The sequence below is a fragment of the Propithecus coquereli genome, unplaced genomic scaffold (genome assembly GCF_000956105.1).
Source record: "Propithecus coquereli isolate 6110/MARCELLA unplaced genomic scaffold, Pcoq_1.0 Scaffold223, whole genome shotgun sequence".
Lineage (NCBI taxonomy): Eukaryota > Metazoa > Chordata > Mammalia > Primates > Indriidae > Propithecus > Propithecus coquereli.
The window spans coordinates 32,306-48,555 of record NW_012147523.1 but is presented as its reverse complement, the minus strand read 5'-3'; the positions used below and the strand labels follow the sequence as shown (position 1 = coordinate 48,555).

General features: G+C 55.8%; 1 protein-coding gene across 1 annotated transcript in view; it reads right to left on the bottom strand.

The window, feature by feature from the left end:
- Positions 1-714: 714 nt before the first annotated feature.
- Positions 715-16,250, bottom strand: part of LOC105810918 (germ cell-specific gene 1-like protein) — a 28,135-nt gene continuing 12,599 nt past the window's right edge. Inside the window, exons 2-3 of the mRNA XM_012644967.1 lie at positions 13,047-13,117; positions 715-988 (exon numbers count right to left, since the gene is read on the bottom strand). Coding sequence (XP_012500421.1) covers positions 891-988; positions 13,047-13,117 — 169 coding nt within the window. The 3' untranslated portion in view covers positions 715-890. The remainder of the gene's footprint in view (positions 989-13,046; positions 13,118-16,250) is intronic.

The following is a 16,250-nucleotide window of genomic DNA, read 5'->3' as shown; positions in this document are numbered from 1 at the left end:
CTGTTTCCCAGGCATCTAAGCCCTGGGATTTGATGTAAAGTGGCCCTAGACACGGAGTGAAGGGTCCCAACAGGGGTCAGGGTGGTGTGCCGTTGCTAAGCTCTCAGGAGCGACGTGGCTTCTCCCCCCTCCCAGCTTAGGGCCTGAGTGTGCAGGCCCATCTCTCGCCCACCCCGCGTTTCCTGCTTGCCTGGCCCCTGCCCTGCGCACCCCCTGGAATCCGTGGCAGCCCCTCCAGCCTGTGTCCCTCCTGCCCGTCCTTCCCCAGTCTTGGCTCCCATGGCTGGCCCTGGCCCCAGCACGATCCAGGGTGTCACCGTGAGGCTCCAGGGCAGCAGTGGGGTGGGGCAATGAGGGGGCAGCACGGCCCAGACAGCAACCGGCCTCCACACACCGCAAGGAGACAGGTTCAGCAAGCATTTATTGAGCCCCTGCTGTGTGCCTGCTGCGTGACCCCTGCAGTGCCAGCGCCGCTGCCCCCTCCTTCAGGAAGCCCACTCCCTGTCTCCCACAGATTCCGCCCCTCTGGCCACCTCCGTAGGGTCCTGGCTGGCTTGTGGGCGCCAGGCGTTCCGTGGTCAGTGTCCGTGTATTTCCTGGCGTTGCAGCCGCAGCCGGCAGGGCTCCGCAAGTGATGGCGCAGGGATCAGTGGCTGCTGTCCTAGAGTCACTCTGTGCAGCCCCGTGCCTTCCCTCAGGCCCACCCGGCCCCCTTTCCAGGGCCCTGGGACCCAGGCAGCAGTGGGCAGGACGGGCCTGGTGTCTCCCACGCAGGCTGGCTGAGTTCACAGCCCACAGGCCAGGGTTCCAGGGGCACCAGACTGGTGGTCTTGCGGCAGGGGACGGTGCCAGCGATGGCCTGAGGTCCAGGGACAGGGCTGGGATCTTGGTCACACCCAGTGCCCTAGCACCCAGCACTGGCGGTTCAGCTCTGGTGCCTCCTGTGCCGAGCTCCGGGGCCAGGAGTCCCCCATGTGCGGCTGGTGTCCTGCCAAGAGACAAGGTGGTCAGTGCTGAAAGCCACCTTCCTCCACCCGCCCTCCAACTGCCCCCAGCCCCATCCCGCCTGCACATCCCTCACCCAGCCCCATGCACCACGCCGGCCACCTGTCTTCCCGTCTGTCAACCCACCCGCCGGCACGGCCTGCCCTCCTCCCCTCCCACCCCCTGCCCACCCAGCCTCCCATCCGTTCCCCAGCACAGCTGGATGACTCCTGCCTCTGCCAACGTCTGCTGCCACCCACCCTCCACCGCCAATGTGGACACCACTCTGCTCACACCTCCCACAGCACACCGACCGCCAGCCCATCCATCCCGTCCCACCGGTAACAGTCCCACCAGCCCCCTCTCCCCGAACGTCCCCATACCCAGCACCGCACCCACACTCCGACCTCCCGACCCCAGCTCACCCTCGCACCCACCCACAGCCCACCACAACCCCCCGCCACCATGCGCCCACCCACTTTCCCCCGCCCAGTCCCTTCTGCCACCCACCCCTTGGCTAAGCCCCAGCCGCATCCTGTAACCACCCCCCACCCGGCAGGCCTCCGACGTGCGCTGTGTGCCCGCCCGTGTTCAGGGGGCCGCGGTGGGCGCAGGAGGAGAACGAGAGCAGAGGCCTTACGGACCCTGGAGCGGTGAGCGTGGCGCGTGCCCACAGCTGACCCGGAGCAACTCCTCGTGAGCCGGGGCGGTGCGCTCCGCGTCCCCCCACTGCCTGCCGCTCGTGGGGCGCCTGGGCACAGGAGAGCTGGGGAGGCGCCTCCCCTCCGCTGCTCCCACCCTCTCGTGGTTTCCCGATTCGGAAGCCCGCTCCCGTCCTCCCTTGCCCGTCTCTGCAGAGTCTTTCTGGCACGTGCCAGCGCCAGTCCCATGGCACGCCTGGCCTGCCTACGATGTCCAGTACCTGCTGCTGAAGGAAACCCTCGAGGCCCAGCTCGAGGTCCGCCTGCTCCAGGACGCCCCCCACGCCCACTCCCTGGCCCTCGGGAATCTCCTCATCTCAGAGCCCCGAGTGGCTCACCCGCCAGCTTTGCCTCCGTGGGACCCCGGGCCCAGGACGGCAGGACTGACCGCAGGGTGGGTGCTCCGCGGTGGATCGGCGCGGTGGAGGAGAGAGGGGAAAGCTGAGGGAGACGTGGCTGGTGGGTGGGGGCTGAAGGGCAGGAGGAAGGAAACCAGGTTACTGAGCACGCGCAGCGCCACGCCCGCTGGAGTCCACCCCCGCAGCCAGCCCGCGAGGCGGGTGCTGCCCATTTTACAGACCGGGGAGCTGCGGCTCCGCAAGGATAAGCAGCTGCCTTAGAATTCACAGCCACGGTGGGGCTGGATGGAAGCCTTTTCTTCCTGACTCCAAACTTCAGCATCAAAAGAATTTGTGCGGGGCATGGTGGCGCACACCTGTAGTTCCAGCTACTCTGGAGGCTGAGGCAGGAGGATCGCTTGAGCCCAGGAGTTCCAGGCTGCAGTGAGCTAGGATGACGCCGCTGCACTCTAGCCCAGGTGACAGAGCGAGACTCTGTCTCAAAAAATTAAAAATTAAAAAAAGAGAGAAATTGGTTCCATGTCGTGTTGTCTTCCTACTCTGAGCTCTAATGGATGCTCAGACACACTTGGTTGGGGTCACATTCGTTCTTTGTAGAAAACCCACTGGGGTGGGAATTTCCAGGAAAGCCAAGCTCCTGCTTGCACACCCCTAATGATGAAGCGCTCACTCTTTGCTCTTTCTCCATCTCCCAAGCAGCTGTGACTGCTGGGAGATTCTTCCTAATAACCAGGTTGGCAGGAAAGCAGCAAAGAAGAAGATGGTTGTGCCAGTGCTGGGAGGGGATTTTTTTTTTTTTTTTTTTGCTTTTCTTCTCCCTATGTTTTTAATATTCTTTGATGTTTGTGCTTTGCAAATTTTACTATATTTGTTAAAGCGGCGGGAAATATTTTGCAAACATTCTGGAATAATTTGGCCTCAGGAAAAAAACATTTGTTTTGGCCTCAGTCTAGGAAACAGTCACATTGTTTTGGAAGTGTTTGCTGCCAACATAAAGGTGTTTGAGATTTTTTTTTTTTAATCTAGAAGTAAATATTTGGCACATAGAAAGGTTTGATTGTTTTTCTAAGTGAGCATTTAGAAGCGATTGTAGCTGCTCTTACAGTGGCCAACAGGCAGAACCACGGAGAATGGAAAGTAAATCATGCATTTTTTAAGGACAAAGAAAGGCCACCATCCCTGTTCTTCCTCTAGTTAAAAACAGCTTCTCTGTCCCCTGGATCTGGAGGGCCAGTCTCTGAGGACTTGGTCCCTTGTCCCCTTCTGTGGTTTCCCGGCAGGGGCTTGAGGCCTGGAAGCATTTACACAGTATGTGGGAAGGGCCTCCTCGCCATGCCTGAGGAGTGCCCCCCGGCCCACTAGGACCCTCCACTCACTTTCTCTCTCCAGGGCCCTTTACTTTGGGGCCAGTCACAGCCAGAGAAAAAGGTTTTGTGCGGTAGATTGGGAATCCCAACCCAAAATGTCCCATGGGTCCAGCGGAGGATGCCGACAGGTGGGGTGGGCCAGAGCCAGCGGTCCCTGAGCTCCCACAGTTGATACCCCGGGGAATGTGGGCTTGGAGCTTCCAAATGTTCCGAGGAACCGAAAATCTGGATTTCAAAATAAAACCTCCTGCCATTTAAATTAGACAATCAAGGTTTTTAAAATATTTTAAACAGTCTATGGGCCACGTAGTATCCCTCAGGGTGGTCTCAGCCCACGGGAGGTCATTTCGTGACCTCTGCATGTTTCCTAATCTGCGTCTTTGTTCCAGGACTCTGTTCCACGGCTTTGCACATGCTGGTCCCTGGGCTGGGAGTGCCCTTTCCTGCCCTTCTCGACTCTTCTTTCAAATGCTCCCTCTCCTGGGAAGCAGAACACGGCCCTACAGGTAGGGCCTCCTCTGTGCCCTTCAGCTGCCGCACAAACCCTCTCCCTGTGCTTGTTGCTGTGCTGTCATAGCCAGCTCAGTGTGGCTCTGCCCAGCTAACCTGGGGATGGAGGACATCTATGCAAATGGGGACCGGGTCTGCTTCATCCCGGAGCCCTCAGCCCCCAGGCCCGGCACAGAGCAAGCCCTGAGCTGACTTTTTTTTATTTTTTAAACAAATGAAGAAGCTATGGAAGAGGAGGAGGGATTCCTGAGCTTGGGACATGAGCCCCACCTGCCCTCCCTGCTCTGAGACTCTGCGCATTATAAAGAAGCTCTTCACCCAGCCTCTCCTCCTCTGGGTGCAGGTTCGTGGCGGAAACCTATGCTTGGGTCTAACAGCCAAAGGTTCAAATCCAGGTTCCACCGCTTATAAGCTGTGCAGATTTTGTTTAAGCTGTGTGGCTTTTGGCAAGCAACTTCACCTTTCTGAGCCTACAAATGGATGTAAGATACAAAGGAGTCAGCGGGCCCAGCAGGGCCCCTGCATAGAAGCCCCTCGTTATCTGATCTCAGGTACTGATGGATGTGAAAATACAAGGTGCCAGGAGGGGGTTGGGTTCAACAGCCTCTCTTCACAGACGGGGAAACTGGGGCCCATGGGTGGGGAGAAGTTTGTCCAGAGCCCCACTCAGAGGGTTAGTAGCAGATACTGTGTTTTAAATTCACTGGAAACCCCTCAGGGTTAGCAGAGTATTTGACCTATGTCCTTGCAAGATGTGATTTCTTTTCCCTTTTGAATCCAGATATCAAAACATGAACCCATTTAACATCTGATCCCCTCCAGTCCCAACTTCCCAGTCCTTCAGAGGGAAATCACTCTCTTGAACCCTCTCTAAGCCACCAACATCCCAGGGATCAGCTCCCAGTTCTGCTGGATTGAATTAAATCACATCCAGTCTTCCAAAATGGATTCATTGGGTGGGAAGGGCCCTTCGAGACCAAGAATGTCAATGCCACCACAATGCCGCCAAGAATGTCAATGCCGCCACAAAAGATGGAGAAACCGAGGCACTTAGAGGAAAACTGACTTGGCCAAGGTCGCTGTGAAGCTGGTGGGGTGAGGGTGGGCAGGCCTTGAGGGCGGGCAGGTTGGGGGGGATTGGCGTTCCTAACCACGTCTCAAGGAAGAGCTGAGTCCCTTTACAGGGAAGTTCCTTCCAGGAACTGGCCCACCTGCTGTCCAGGGTGCTGAAAGCCTCTCTTTCGGCCTGGCAGGCTCAGAGCCCACTGTCTGGCTGCCCAACCTTGACTTCTGCCCTCTAGAAAGAGATGAGATGTGGACAGTGATGGAGAATGAATCAAGGCTGGCACCGAGGTATCTGGCTTTGGAGACCTGTCAGCTAGTGACACCATCATCCCTCTTCTGTTGCCCAAAATGTCACCACCTCAGCGAGGGCACCCTAATTGCCTCTAGAGGTCCACGCTGCCCTATAAATCTCTACCGTGGGGGGGCTTCAGAGGCACCACTGTACTTGGGGGTATGTGTCTCCCTGCCAGGCTGTATGTCACAGGAGGACAACGGCCGGCTCTGCTATTATGCATGGCTGCTTCCCCAGCACCCAGCACAGTCCTAGGCGTTTGTAGTCCCTGTCTATTGAATGGACAAATAGTGGAGGATTCTGGAGGAAGAGCAGGTCTGCTGGGGACCCACATAGATGGGAAGGTTGGGTTTTCCGGTCTATCTCGGCACAGGTCGTCTTAGGAGACTGAAGGGGCCCCCATCCTTCTCTTCACTGGACTCATCTTTGGGGGGCGCCATGTTTCTGGGTCATAGCATTCTCTTTGTCTCTTTCTCGTACTTGGGATCAGGTAGCATCCACTTAGCCTGCCACCCTTCCCCAGAGCCACTGGTTCCTTGGCTCCTTTATTAAACATGCGTTGGGCATGTGCTGTGTGTCAGCCTCCATGCTGGCTGCTGGGTCTATAGAAATGAGCCTGGCCCCGGGTTGCTCGCAGTCTGGTGAGGGAGACAGGCACAGTAAGAAGAGACGACAAGAGCAAACGCCTCCGGCTCTCACGGTGTTCCAGGAGCGTCTGACATGCTTCATGTACCACGGCTCACTTAGTTCTCAAAAATACGAGTTAGGTACCATTACTATCCCATCTTACAGACGAGGAAACTGAGGCTCAGATAATTTAAGCCATTTGTCCAGGGTCTCACCACTGGGATTTGAGTCCAGGCAGCCTCATTGCAAAGACTGAGCTTGTAATCACCATAACGTTCTGCCTGGTGAGCGCCCGGACAGTGGGATGCAGAGAGGAAGGCGTCACCTCTGCCAGGGGCTGGAGAGAAGGCCGGGTGCCATTCCCAGACATGTGAGCGACACTGTGGAAGCACTTGTGAAAGTGCCCAGTTCCACCGGTATGGTTTGTTTCTCCCCCAGTGGAGCAAGGGTGCAGGTCACGTCGGGCAGAAGGAGCAGGGTGTGAAGTAGGTTCCTGGCGGGCGAGCGAGGGTCTTCAGGAGGTGAGACGATCCTGGCAGGCAAGCAACAGAGTGGCTAGAAAACAGGGCCCATGGGGCCGGAAGGGAAGCAGTGGAGGGTTGCAGGCACCAAAGTTGCTGGGTACGAGGTGGAGAAGGCCCAGAGCCCCCTGAACTCCTGTACCTCAGGGGTTTCCAACTATCGCCAGGCTGTGTGACACAGACTCCGGGCCTGCCCCAAACTGAGGAATTGGGCTCTGCAGGGAAATCTGCGTTTTAACACCTGCCCCAGCAGCCGGGCGCGGTGGCTCACGTCTGTAATCCTAGCACTCTGGGAGGCCGAGGCGGGAGGATCGCTTGAACTCAGGAGTTCGAGACCAGCCCGAGCAAGAGTGAGACCCCGTCTCTACTGAAAATAGAAAAATTAGCCAGGCATGGTGGCGTGTACCTGTAGTCCCAGCTACTCAGGAGGCTGAGGCAGGAGGATCACTTGAGACCAGGAGTTTGAGGCTGCAGTGAGCTATGATGATGCCTCTGCACTCTATCCAGGGTGACAGAGTGACACTCTGTCTCAAAAAAAAACAAATACCTGTGCAAGTGATTCTTAGGGTCAGGCATGGTCAGGGTTCCCCCACTGTGGAAAAAAAATGGGCTCATAGAAAAAGAACCGTGGCATAGCTTTGTGAACCAGGACAAAGGACTTCATTTCTCAGAACCTCGTATCCTGCCCTGAAAAATGGAACTACTACTCGAGGACTGAGTGAGCTAAATCATTCGCCAGAAATGAACCGGGGACCTCCTATGTGCTGGGCACGCGGGCTGCCACAGGGGATGCAGCAACAGGCCCTGTCCTTGGCACATTTCCGGTCTAGCGGGCAGAGACTGGAAATAAACAAATCAGCAAAGCAAAGAAGGGCTCAGAGAGGTCAGAGTCACTGAAGGAAAATGATGGGGGGGATGGGGAGACGCTTCCATGGGAACACGGGAGAGGGGCTGGCACAGCGCCCACGCCCACCAGGGCTGCCATCACAGGAGGCTTTGGGGCTGGGAAGGGCCCTGGAAGACACAGTCAAGTTTACGTCTCAGGAAGACGGATTGGAGGGGGACTGGCCCCAGAAGCAGCAATCTAGAAGTTGCTGAATAGCCCAAGCAGGTGACAAAATGCAGACTCGCCCCTGGCAGCAGCTTTACAGGGACAAGTACTGGCCAAAGGCTGAAGGCTGCTTCCAGCAACCCTGGGAACTTGCTAGAAATGCAGGATCGTGGGGCCCACTGCAGAGCTCCTGAGCCAGAAACTCTGAGGATGGGGCCCGTATGGGTATTTATTTCAGAAATATTGTCTGTTTCCATTTTAATAAAAGAAGCAACTCAAGCAGTACTATATTGGATTTGATTTTGATCTAATAAAAATACCAAGTTGCTCTGGGCCCAGAAAAAGTCTTCCTTGAAATTCCCTCTGCTATTTTGGGGACAGCATCGGCAGAGACCCATCTAGACAGAGCTCCCAGAAGCCACCTCTGTGCCCAGCGAGTGACAGCCTCTCGCTGAGCCCAGAGCCTTCCAGACACACCTGGCGAAATCAAAAGCTCGTCTTGGGCATTGAACTTGACAGCTGCAATCAGCTGCAAACCTCAGTCGCCCCCGAAAGGAAGATGCAGACACCTGGACCATATGGCAGCGTCGCCTCCATCAAATGTCACATCTGATGTGCTCCCAAGCTAGCTGGTGGCACCGCAAAGCCCCAAAGGCAGGTTTTAAAAGCAAACTCTTTCCTCAGGAAAAAAAATTGTGACAGAATCCATAACATAGTAGCCCCCCAAAAATAGCAACCTCGGGGACAATGAGGACAACCAAAAGTTTATGTAACTGATTATACAAAAGTGGTTTCTCAGATGGGAGGTCGGGGGAGAAACTTGGAGGTTTAGAGCCAGCAATTGAGCACCTACTATGTGCACACACTATTTCAGGCTCTTGGGATATAGACCTGAACAAAACAGACAGGTGCCTGTTCTCACGGCACCTAGCGGAGAGAGACAACAAAACAAAAACCAAGCACATCAACATAAAAGATCATTTCAGAGAGGGAAGAATGCTGTGAAGAAGAGAGAACGTGGAGATATGAGGATGACTGGGACGCTGGTGCAGATCAGGGAAAGCTTCTCGGAGGAGGTTGCCTTTCTGCTGAGGCTTCAAGATGAGACAGCCAGCCATGCACAGATTTGGAGGGAGAGCAGTCAGGCAGAGAGAATAGCAAGTGCAAAAGCCCTGCAAAGGGAATGAGTTTTGCATTTTCAAGAAAGAGGAAGCCGAGCTGGCTGAGGCAGCTTGGGAGAGGGGAGAATGGGAGGGGTGAGGTCGGGGGCCGGGGGGGACCTGAGCAGGAGCAGCCTCGTCCCCTGGTAAGGAGAAAGATCCCAACGCCAAGCTGAGTTTGATCGCCACGTGGACCAGAGATCTCAGCCAGGTGGATTTGCCTTTCAGTGCCTTAGTGTCTCCATCTGCACGAGAGGAGGAAAAACCCCTCTTCCTCAGGGCTGGGTCGGCCATCGAGGGAAAAGGCGGCAAGTGCTTAGCACAGACCTGCGCACAGTCAGCGTTCCATCATGCGGGCTCCCTGACACCCTCCTCCCCCGGTCCTCCTGCCAGCGAGTCAGCCCATGGCAGGATCTGAGCAGCTGCTCCCTGCAGAAATATCGCAAAACTCGTCCAGGCATTTCCAAAACATTTTCTTGGCTGAAAACCCACTAGCAGCTAAGAGGCCGAATTCTGGAGACAGCACCCTCTCCACAGTCGGTCTGATCGGCTAGACCACGAGCTCTATGATGACGGGGCCCCACACGCGTCCTCAGTACCCTGCCCAGGCCCAGCGCGTGCAGCCACTGACTGACAGTGGGCCATGGAGTCACATTGGCCGGTTCAAACCCCAGCTCTGCCACTTCCTGGCTGTGCGATGCTGGGTAAGCCACGGTTTCAACCTCCTGGGCCTCGGTTTCCCCTTCTGTAAAATGGGGCTGTATTTAGGATTACATGAGTAAGTGTAAAGTCCTCGGAACATATACAAGAGTGAGATAGTATGATCGGATCCGGGGGGACTGAGTTCTTGTTGGCTATTGTCATAATCGAGACGAGGTATCATCACTGTAGCTGTAGAGGTCCTACAAAGTTGGGGCACCCCTGGCTCAGTCCCCCTCCCCTCTCTCACTCCGTCTCCTGCCCCCCACCACCCCCCCGAGCTGGATGGGGAGCCTCTGCTTCCTTGGGGCCTGCTTGGCCCCCGGCAGCACAACGCGGTAATGGCTCGGGTCTGTCTCGCCCTGGGACCAGGAACTCGCCAGGGTCCAGTAAGATTCCTGTCGGTCTCCACGTTCCCGGGCCCCAGAGAAGCCTCTTCGATAACAATTAGTGGAATAAATAAAGCAGCCGTTGAAGAGAAGTGAAGTGACCGTCCCTCTCACGCCAGCAGCAGTCCACATTCCGCAGACAACAGAGGGGGTCTTTCCTTCCACCTTGTTTGACGTGGGTGTGTCCAGCACCCCTGCGGCCCCCGGGAAAGACGGCCACCCCTGCTGATGCTCCACTCCCTGATAAAGGCCACACCCAGCGCAGGGGCTGTGGGATCTGAGGGTCTTTTCTTCCCAGAGAAGCCAGGATTTGGAAAACCTCCGGGGCAGCCAACAGCTTTCCGCAGCCCCTTCCCCGCCAGCCTGGGGGCTAGGACCTCGGCTTCGCTGCCTCTCCCCACCCCACACACGCTCCCCAGACGATCTCAGCGGTCCCTCGGCTCCAGCCATCCGGTACTGCCGCCCTTTTAAGCTCGCTCCATCTAGCCAGCTGCCTCCCGGAAGCCCCCACAAGCCCCTCAAACTCTACACACACAAAGCATCACTGCGCCTCCCAGACTGCCCCTCCCCTGACCCTTCCAGTCGGCGACCCCACGCCCTTGACTGTTCCAGCAGAAATTCCATGCACATCCCAGCTTCCTCCCCTCCCCTGTCTCCTGCCCCCCCAACCCCAGTGCTGGTGCACACTGGTGGCCCCCACTGCATGAGGAGGGCTTTCCCCACCCGGCCCCAAGCCCTCTGCCCACGTCCTGAGCTGGAAGTGCCAGAGAATTCATGCATCCCCCCCCAACCCCACCCTCGGCAGCCCTCAAACAGCGACCCGAGAGAGTCGCCGTCCTGCCTGGGGGGGCGACTCAGATGCGCATGCCCCGCATTGGCTGCCCGAGGCCCGCAGCGGCTGGGCCCTGTGCCTTCTCCTGGCCACCTTCCTCTGCTTCGTCGTCTCCCTTCTCTACTCCTGCCTGGATTTTCTGCGATCCCCTAAATAAAGTACTTGCTGTCGCGTCCTTGTCTCAGGGGTCTCCTTCCCAAACTAGGACACTCTGGAAATTCTGCCAGCAGAGAGTGCTTGAATCCACCCACTCTGATCTCCACCTCCACAAGGGAGGCCCCCACGGCCTTTCCCAGGGATGACGGCAACAGCAAATGCTTCGTGCACATCCCGGGCGCTAAGCTGGTCTAGCGGCCACTAGTCTGGTTCCCTCCAATCCCTGCCCCACACTGCAGAGATACGTGCGCAGAGAGACAGAGAAATGGAGAGAGAGAGAGATGAGAGATACCTGATGGAGAGAGATGACAGAGAGATGATGAGATAATAGAGATAGAGAGATGATAGAGAGAGAGGCAGATAATAAAGACAAATAATAAATAGAGATAATAAATACTGGGGGGAGAGAAAGAGGGTGTGGGAGAGAAATATGACTTGGGCATGTCTCCTACCTGCTCCTACCCGGGCACCCCCTGCAGAGCTGACCCTTCTCCCCATGGCACAGTGAGCTGCGTTCCTCCCGGCTCTGGGCCTTTGTGTCTGCGGGTTCCTCTGCTGGGAAGGCTCTTTAATTGGCTGACTCCTTCTCACCCTGCAGGTCCCAGCCCAGCGGCCCCTCAGAGAGGTGACTCTAAAGGACAGCCCCTCTCCCGTTTCCTTGTTACCATCACACGTCCCTCCCTGGGCACTTGTCTGTACGGGACACGGTCGTGCGTGTTATGAGTTCACTCATCGGATGACTCCCTCTCCCCCGGCCTGGTCTCCTGCCGTCTCTCCAGCACCTGGCACGGCCTGGCACGCGGTAGGTGCCCAACAAGCACTTGCCGGGGCAGTGGCAGCTGGTTACCCACAGCCTGCTGGCCTGGCGAACGCACTGGTGGCTCCTTCACGAGCAAACGCTGCTCAGGAGATGAGCTGGGTGCCAGGGCGGGGGTGAGGGCCGTGGGAGCTGGGTTTTGTGGGCGTGTGGGGGTCTCCTGCAGTTTCCCTGGCCCTGGGCGCGCTCACTCTCGATCCCAGGGCATGCTTTAGGGCCACAGTGTCCCCCTGACTCTTGTATTCCCAGGCCTCAGGGCTTTGGCCTTCCCTCCACCCGGCTCCCCAAATGCCCCCAAGACGAGCCCCACAGCCTCTTCCCACCCGGGGTTTCCTGCCGCTCTATGGGGAGCTCCGGAGGCTCAGGCCAAGCAGGATGAGGAGGCAGACAGTCCTGCGTTTAAACCTCTTCTGGCTCCGTTTGGATTCCCCAGGAGCAAACTCTGAGATAAGAACTTGAGTGTGGGTGATGAGTAAGGAGGTGCGGAGAAGTGGGCAGAGAGGAAAGGTGGCACAGGGAAGGGAAGGGGGCTACCACTCTGATGACCACTGACTGTCCGTGCTGCAGGGAAAGTGCAGAACACAGGCCCAGGGATCCCACTCCAGGGTGAGGGAGCTGGGGTGTCTATACGGCGACACTTCCAGCCTTCTGGGGGTGGAGGTGGGGAAGCCTTCAGGCACTGAGATGCAGACACAGATGGAAGTCACTGGAGCTTCCTAAAAGACCTGAGAGATGCGACTGAGGCATTGACAGTGTCTGCTGTAACTCCTCTGCCACTGACTAAGCTGTGTGACCTTGGGCAAGTTACTCCACCTCTCTGAGCCTTAGTTTTCTCATCTGCAAAATGTGGGCAGCAATGCCAGCCGAAGAGGTTGGGGGTCAGCAAGAACATGAGATCAGGCATGAAAAGCGCTTAGGACGGGGTGGGGTGGGCAGGGAGACACATGGGGGTCCTTCAGCAGACTCAGCTGAGATTTGACCATTTTAACTCTAATCTTACGCTGGTTCTTTCCTTTTCTCTCTTGAGCAAGGCGCTTTCTCTCCTTTTACATCCCCTTGGCCTTCTGGTCCTGACATTTGTTTTTCTAATGTACACCCTAGATTCCGTCTTACAGTGAGGTGTGTGAAGTTAACGCATTCTGAGCTACCAAGAGCATCCGCAGCTCAAACGTCTCTTGTCCAGTGTCACCTCCCCGACTCAGCGAATTCTACCTAGAACCGTTCTCCCTCAGGCCAGTGGTTGACCCCTGCGCTGTGGTTTTCCTGCCCGCCTGCCTTTGAGGCACCGCAGTCCCGCCTCCTCTGGTAGCAGCCCACCCCTGCTGGAAGGGCTATGGCTGCTGCTTGCGGGGACTTGCCACGCTGAGATGCCAGCCTCAGTTTCCACATGTGTGGCAGGTGTCTGCGGGAGAACGCAGGGACGCAGCGGGGCTGGCCTAGCTCATCCTGGCCTTTCTTTCTCCTCCGACAGCCCACGAACCTGCAGCAGCAGGCTCCTGCAGACGGGGCCACTTACGGGTGGGGTATCTCTCGTGGCGGCAGTCCAAGCGAAAGTCCTCCTCCTCGCTTCCATCCCCCTTCTCGATCCTGCAGAGAAAAAAACAAAAACAAAAGCTCTTGTAAGAAAGAGCGGGCTGAGCCGGGCAGCGGCCCAGGACCTGAAAACAGGCAGTCCCTGCGCTTGGGAGAACATCTTGCAAAGTACCTTTCCTCCTGCTGCCCCGTGGGCTCTGGCAGGGACCACAGCCCTGTGAGCTGAGCATCGTTATTTCCATTCTATTAATGGAGAAACTGAGGCATCTGGAGTTGATATGACCGACCAGTGCCACGCAGCTAATAAATCTGGCAGAATAGGGACGCAAACCCATTGCTCTTGCAAAAAGATAAGCATCAATTATGTGCAAATAGTATATTACAAAAGATGTGTACAGTTTGATTTGTTTTAAAAGTTATGCATTGATATGCACGAACATTATTTGGCAGAATATACACCAAAAGGTTAGCGGTGATTATCTCCACGTACTGAAAATACGGGGGATTAAATCTGGAGCCTTCCTTCTGCTTAACTCTATTTTCCGATTTGAGAGGCAATGGTCTTTTCTGAGCCGCATAACATTTCTTAGCTAAATCAAAACGCTTCCTAAGGATAATTCCGCACGCGAACCCAGCCGGTCTTCCAGCTTCCGGCACGGTACTCCTTCCCGCCAACTGCCGTAAGAGCTTCTTGGGTGTGGTTTCCCTCCTCTCTGGCATCTCGAGATTGCTGTGGTCCCAGAGGGAGCAGCCCCTGCGGGGTGGCAGATGTAGCATGGAGCAGAGGGTGACAGGGACCTGGACAGAGGCCTCCACAGACTCTCTGACGCAGTTCCGAACCTAGACCCTCGCCCACACCCCACCAACGGCTGGGCCGGAGAATGTGTGGGGCCGTGCTCCCTCGCTGCACACGTCACTCAGCTGTAACCCCATAAATTCCAGAGCTCCACACAGCCCAGTCCCAAAGGGCAGCACGTGCACAGGGACGGAATCCAGTCCCTTGAAGTAAAAGCAACTGCGGTCGTTTTTGCATCTCCTAAAGACCCTGGAAGCGCCTCCAGGTCCCACACCTTGGCATCTTTTCTCCGCTGCTCTCTCTGCCTTTCGCTTGCCTTGCACCTGCCCGGAAACCTCTCACTCTCGACGCTCCCCGCAAACGGTCTCCAGGGCCCTCCCTGTCTTCTCACCGCTGTCCTCCTTCCTCTCATGCAAGGATGTCGCAGTCCTTTCTAGAGCAAATGCCCCATCTCTGTTCTCTGATTCTTCCTGACACCTCGTATTCCTAGCTGCACGTCCAGGGGCCTGGGCTGGAGCAGAGACATGGGGAAGGTGGCAAGCAATGCCGCAGTGTCCTCAGCAGAAGGGAGACAGCTACTCACACATGGGTAATCTTGGTCCCCTAAGGTCGTTCATTCATCCGTTCGCTTGTCCACCCGGAACGTCCCGTGGACTTACTCTGTGGTTGGCACCAGGTGCCGTGTGGAGGACGGAAATGTCTGCTTCATAGTCTCTGCCCTGAGAGAGCTTCCAGCATAGCAGGGGAGGCACGCTTGCACAGGGTTAGAAAAAGGCAGGCTCTGAGCCACGCCACACGGGGACTGTCCACGCCATCTGTACCGGGGGCCAGGCCCGTGCTTCCCAGGGAGCAAAACCTGAACACAGTTTCTGTTCACAAATATCTTCTGTGGCCTGGGTGGCCCGATGGCAAAACAAAGGCATGTGTGTTGATGCTGTAGGAAAGGCAAATTTTAGTTCAATATAAGGGAGAATGTTTTGTTTTCTTTGTCTTTTAATAGAAACATCTTGTTTATTTTCCTAATAACACAAGCTTGTTCCAAAAACAAACAAAAGAAATTCCAGTGCCATAGAGAGAGCAGAAGGTCCCCCTATAATCACATCTCTGTGTAGTGGGATCGCCACTGGTAGCAGTCTGGTGTTTATATTTTCAGAATTGATACTTTCTACCATAAATAGACTCAAATGAATACTGTTTTATAACCTGCTTTTTTTTTTTTACTTACCCAGAAATTTTCCCATATTAGTACACCTAGATCTCAGGTATCTTTTTTTCTTATAGTTATATGAAGGAATAATTAATATTGAATGTTCTATTTTTATTTTATTTTATTTTATTTTTTGTAGATAGGGTCTTGCTCTGTTGTCCAGTGTAGAGTGCACTGGCATTGTTGTAGCTCACTGCAATCCTCACACTTCTAGGCTCAGCCTCCTGAGTAGCTGGGACTACAGATGCATACCACCACACCCAGCTAATTTTTGAAAATTTTTTGGTAGAGATAGGGTCTTGCTATGTTGCTCAGGCTGGCCTTGAACTCCTGGCCTCAAGAGATCCTCCCACCTCAGCCTCTCAAAATGCTGGGATTACAGGTGTGAGCCACCATGCCTGGCCTCAATACTCTATTGATAGACATTAAAGTGTTGACTCATTTTTTCACTCTTCCAAATAATGGTGCATGTGGTGAGTTCCCCATCACCAGAGGCACTCAAGACTGGAGGATCACCAGTCATTAAGTGGTAACTGGATTCAAACATTGAATGGGCGGCCAGGCCAGGGAACTGAGCCCATCCTGAGCACCACCAGCCTGGCCACATCCAGCACCTCTGGGTCAACAGATGCCAGTCCTGCCAGGTTAGGGCGGCTTCCCACAGCCTCAACTTGGAGCCAATTCTTCGATCCACCCCCGGCTCCCAATTCTCCTGGTTCCTTGAGATTCGCCTTCCTCCGGGCCTCAAGCTGGGCACCTCCTTGGCCTCTGCTGGGAGCCTCAGCCCTGGGAAGTGGGGCCCAGGGAGTAAAACAGCTGATGTCTAAGGAGAGAACCAGCCCGGCCTGGCACGATACCTTCCCTCCCTGCTCACCCAAACGTTGCTGCCCAGACCCCAGTGCAACAGCTAGATATCAAGTAACACCTGCGGCTAGTGAGCACCTGTGTGCTCTAGGCCTTGTGCTGGGCCTGGGGGCCGCAGGGACGACCCAGAGACGCCCCCGCCCCAGGAGCTCCTGCTTGTTTTACACAAATTATCACGGGTCACATGCTAAGTTTCAGGCTGGAAGAATGTTAAGAAGGTTGGCAAGACGAATAACTGTCTAGTCCAGGGGTTGGCGAACTTCTGTAAAGGTCCGTATGGTAAATATTTGAGGCTTTGCGAGTCATATGGTCTCTCTCGC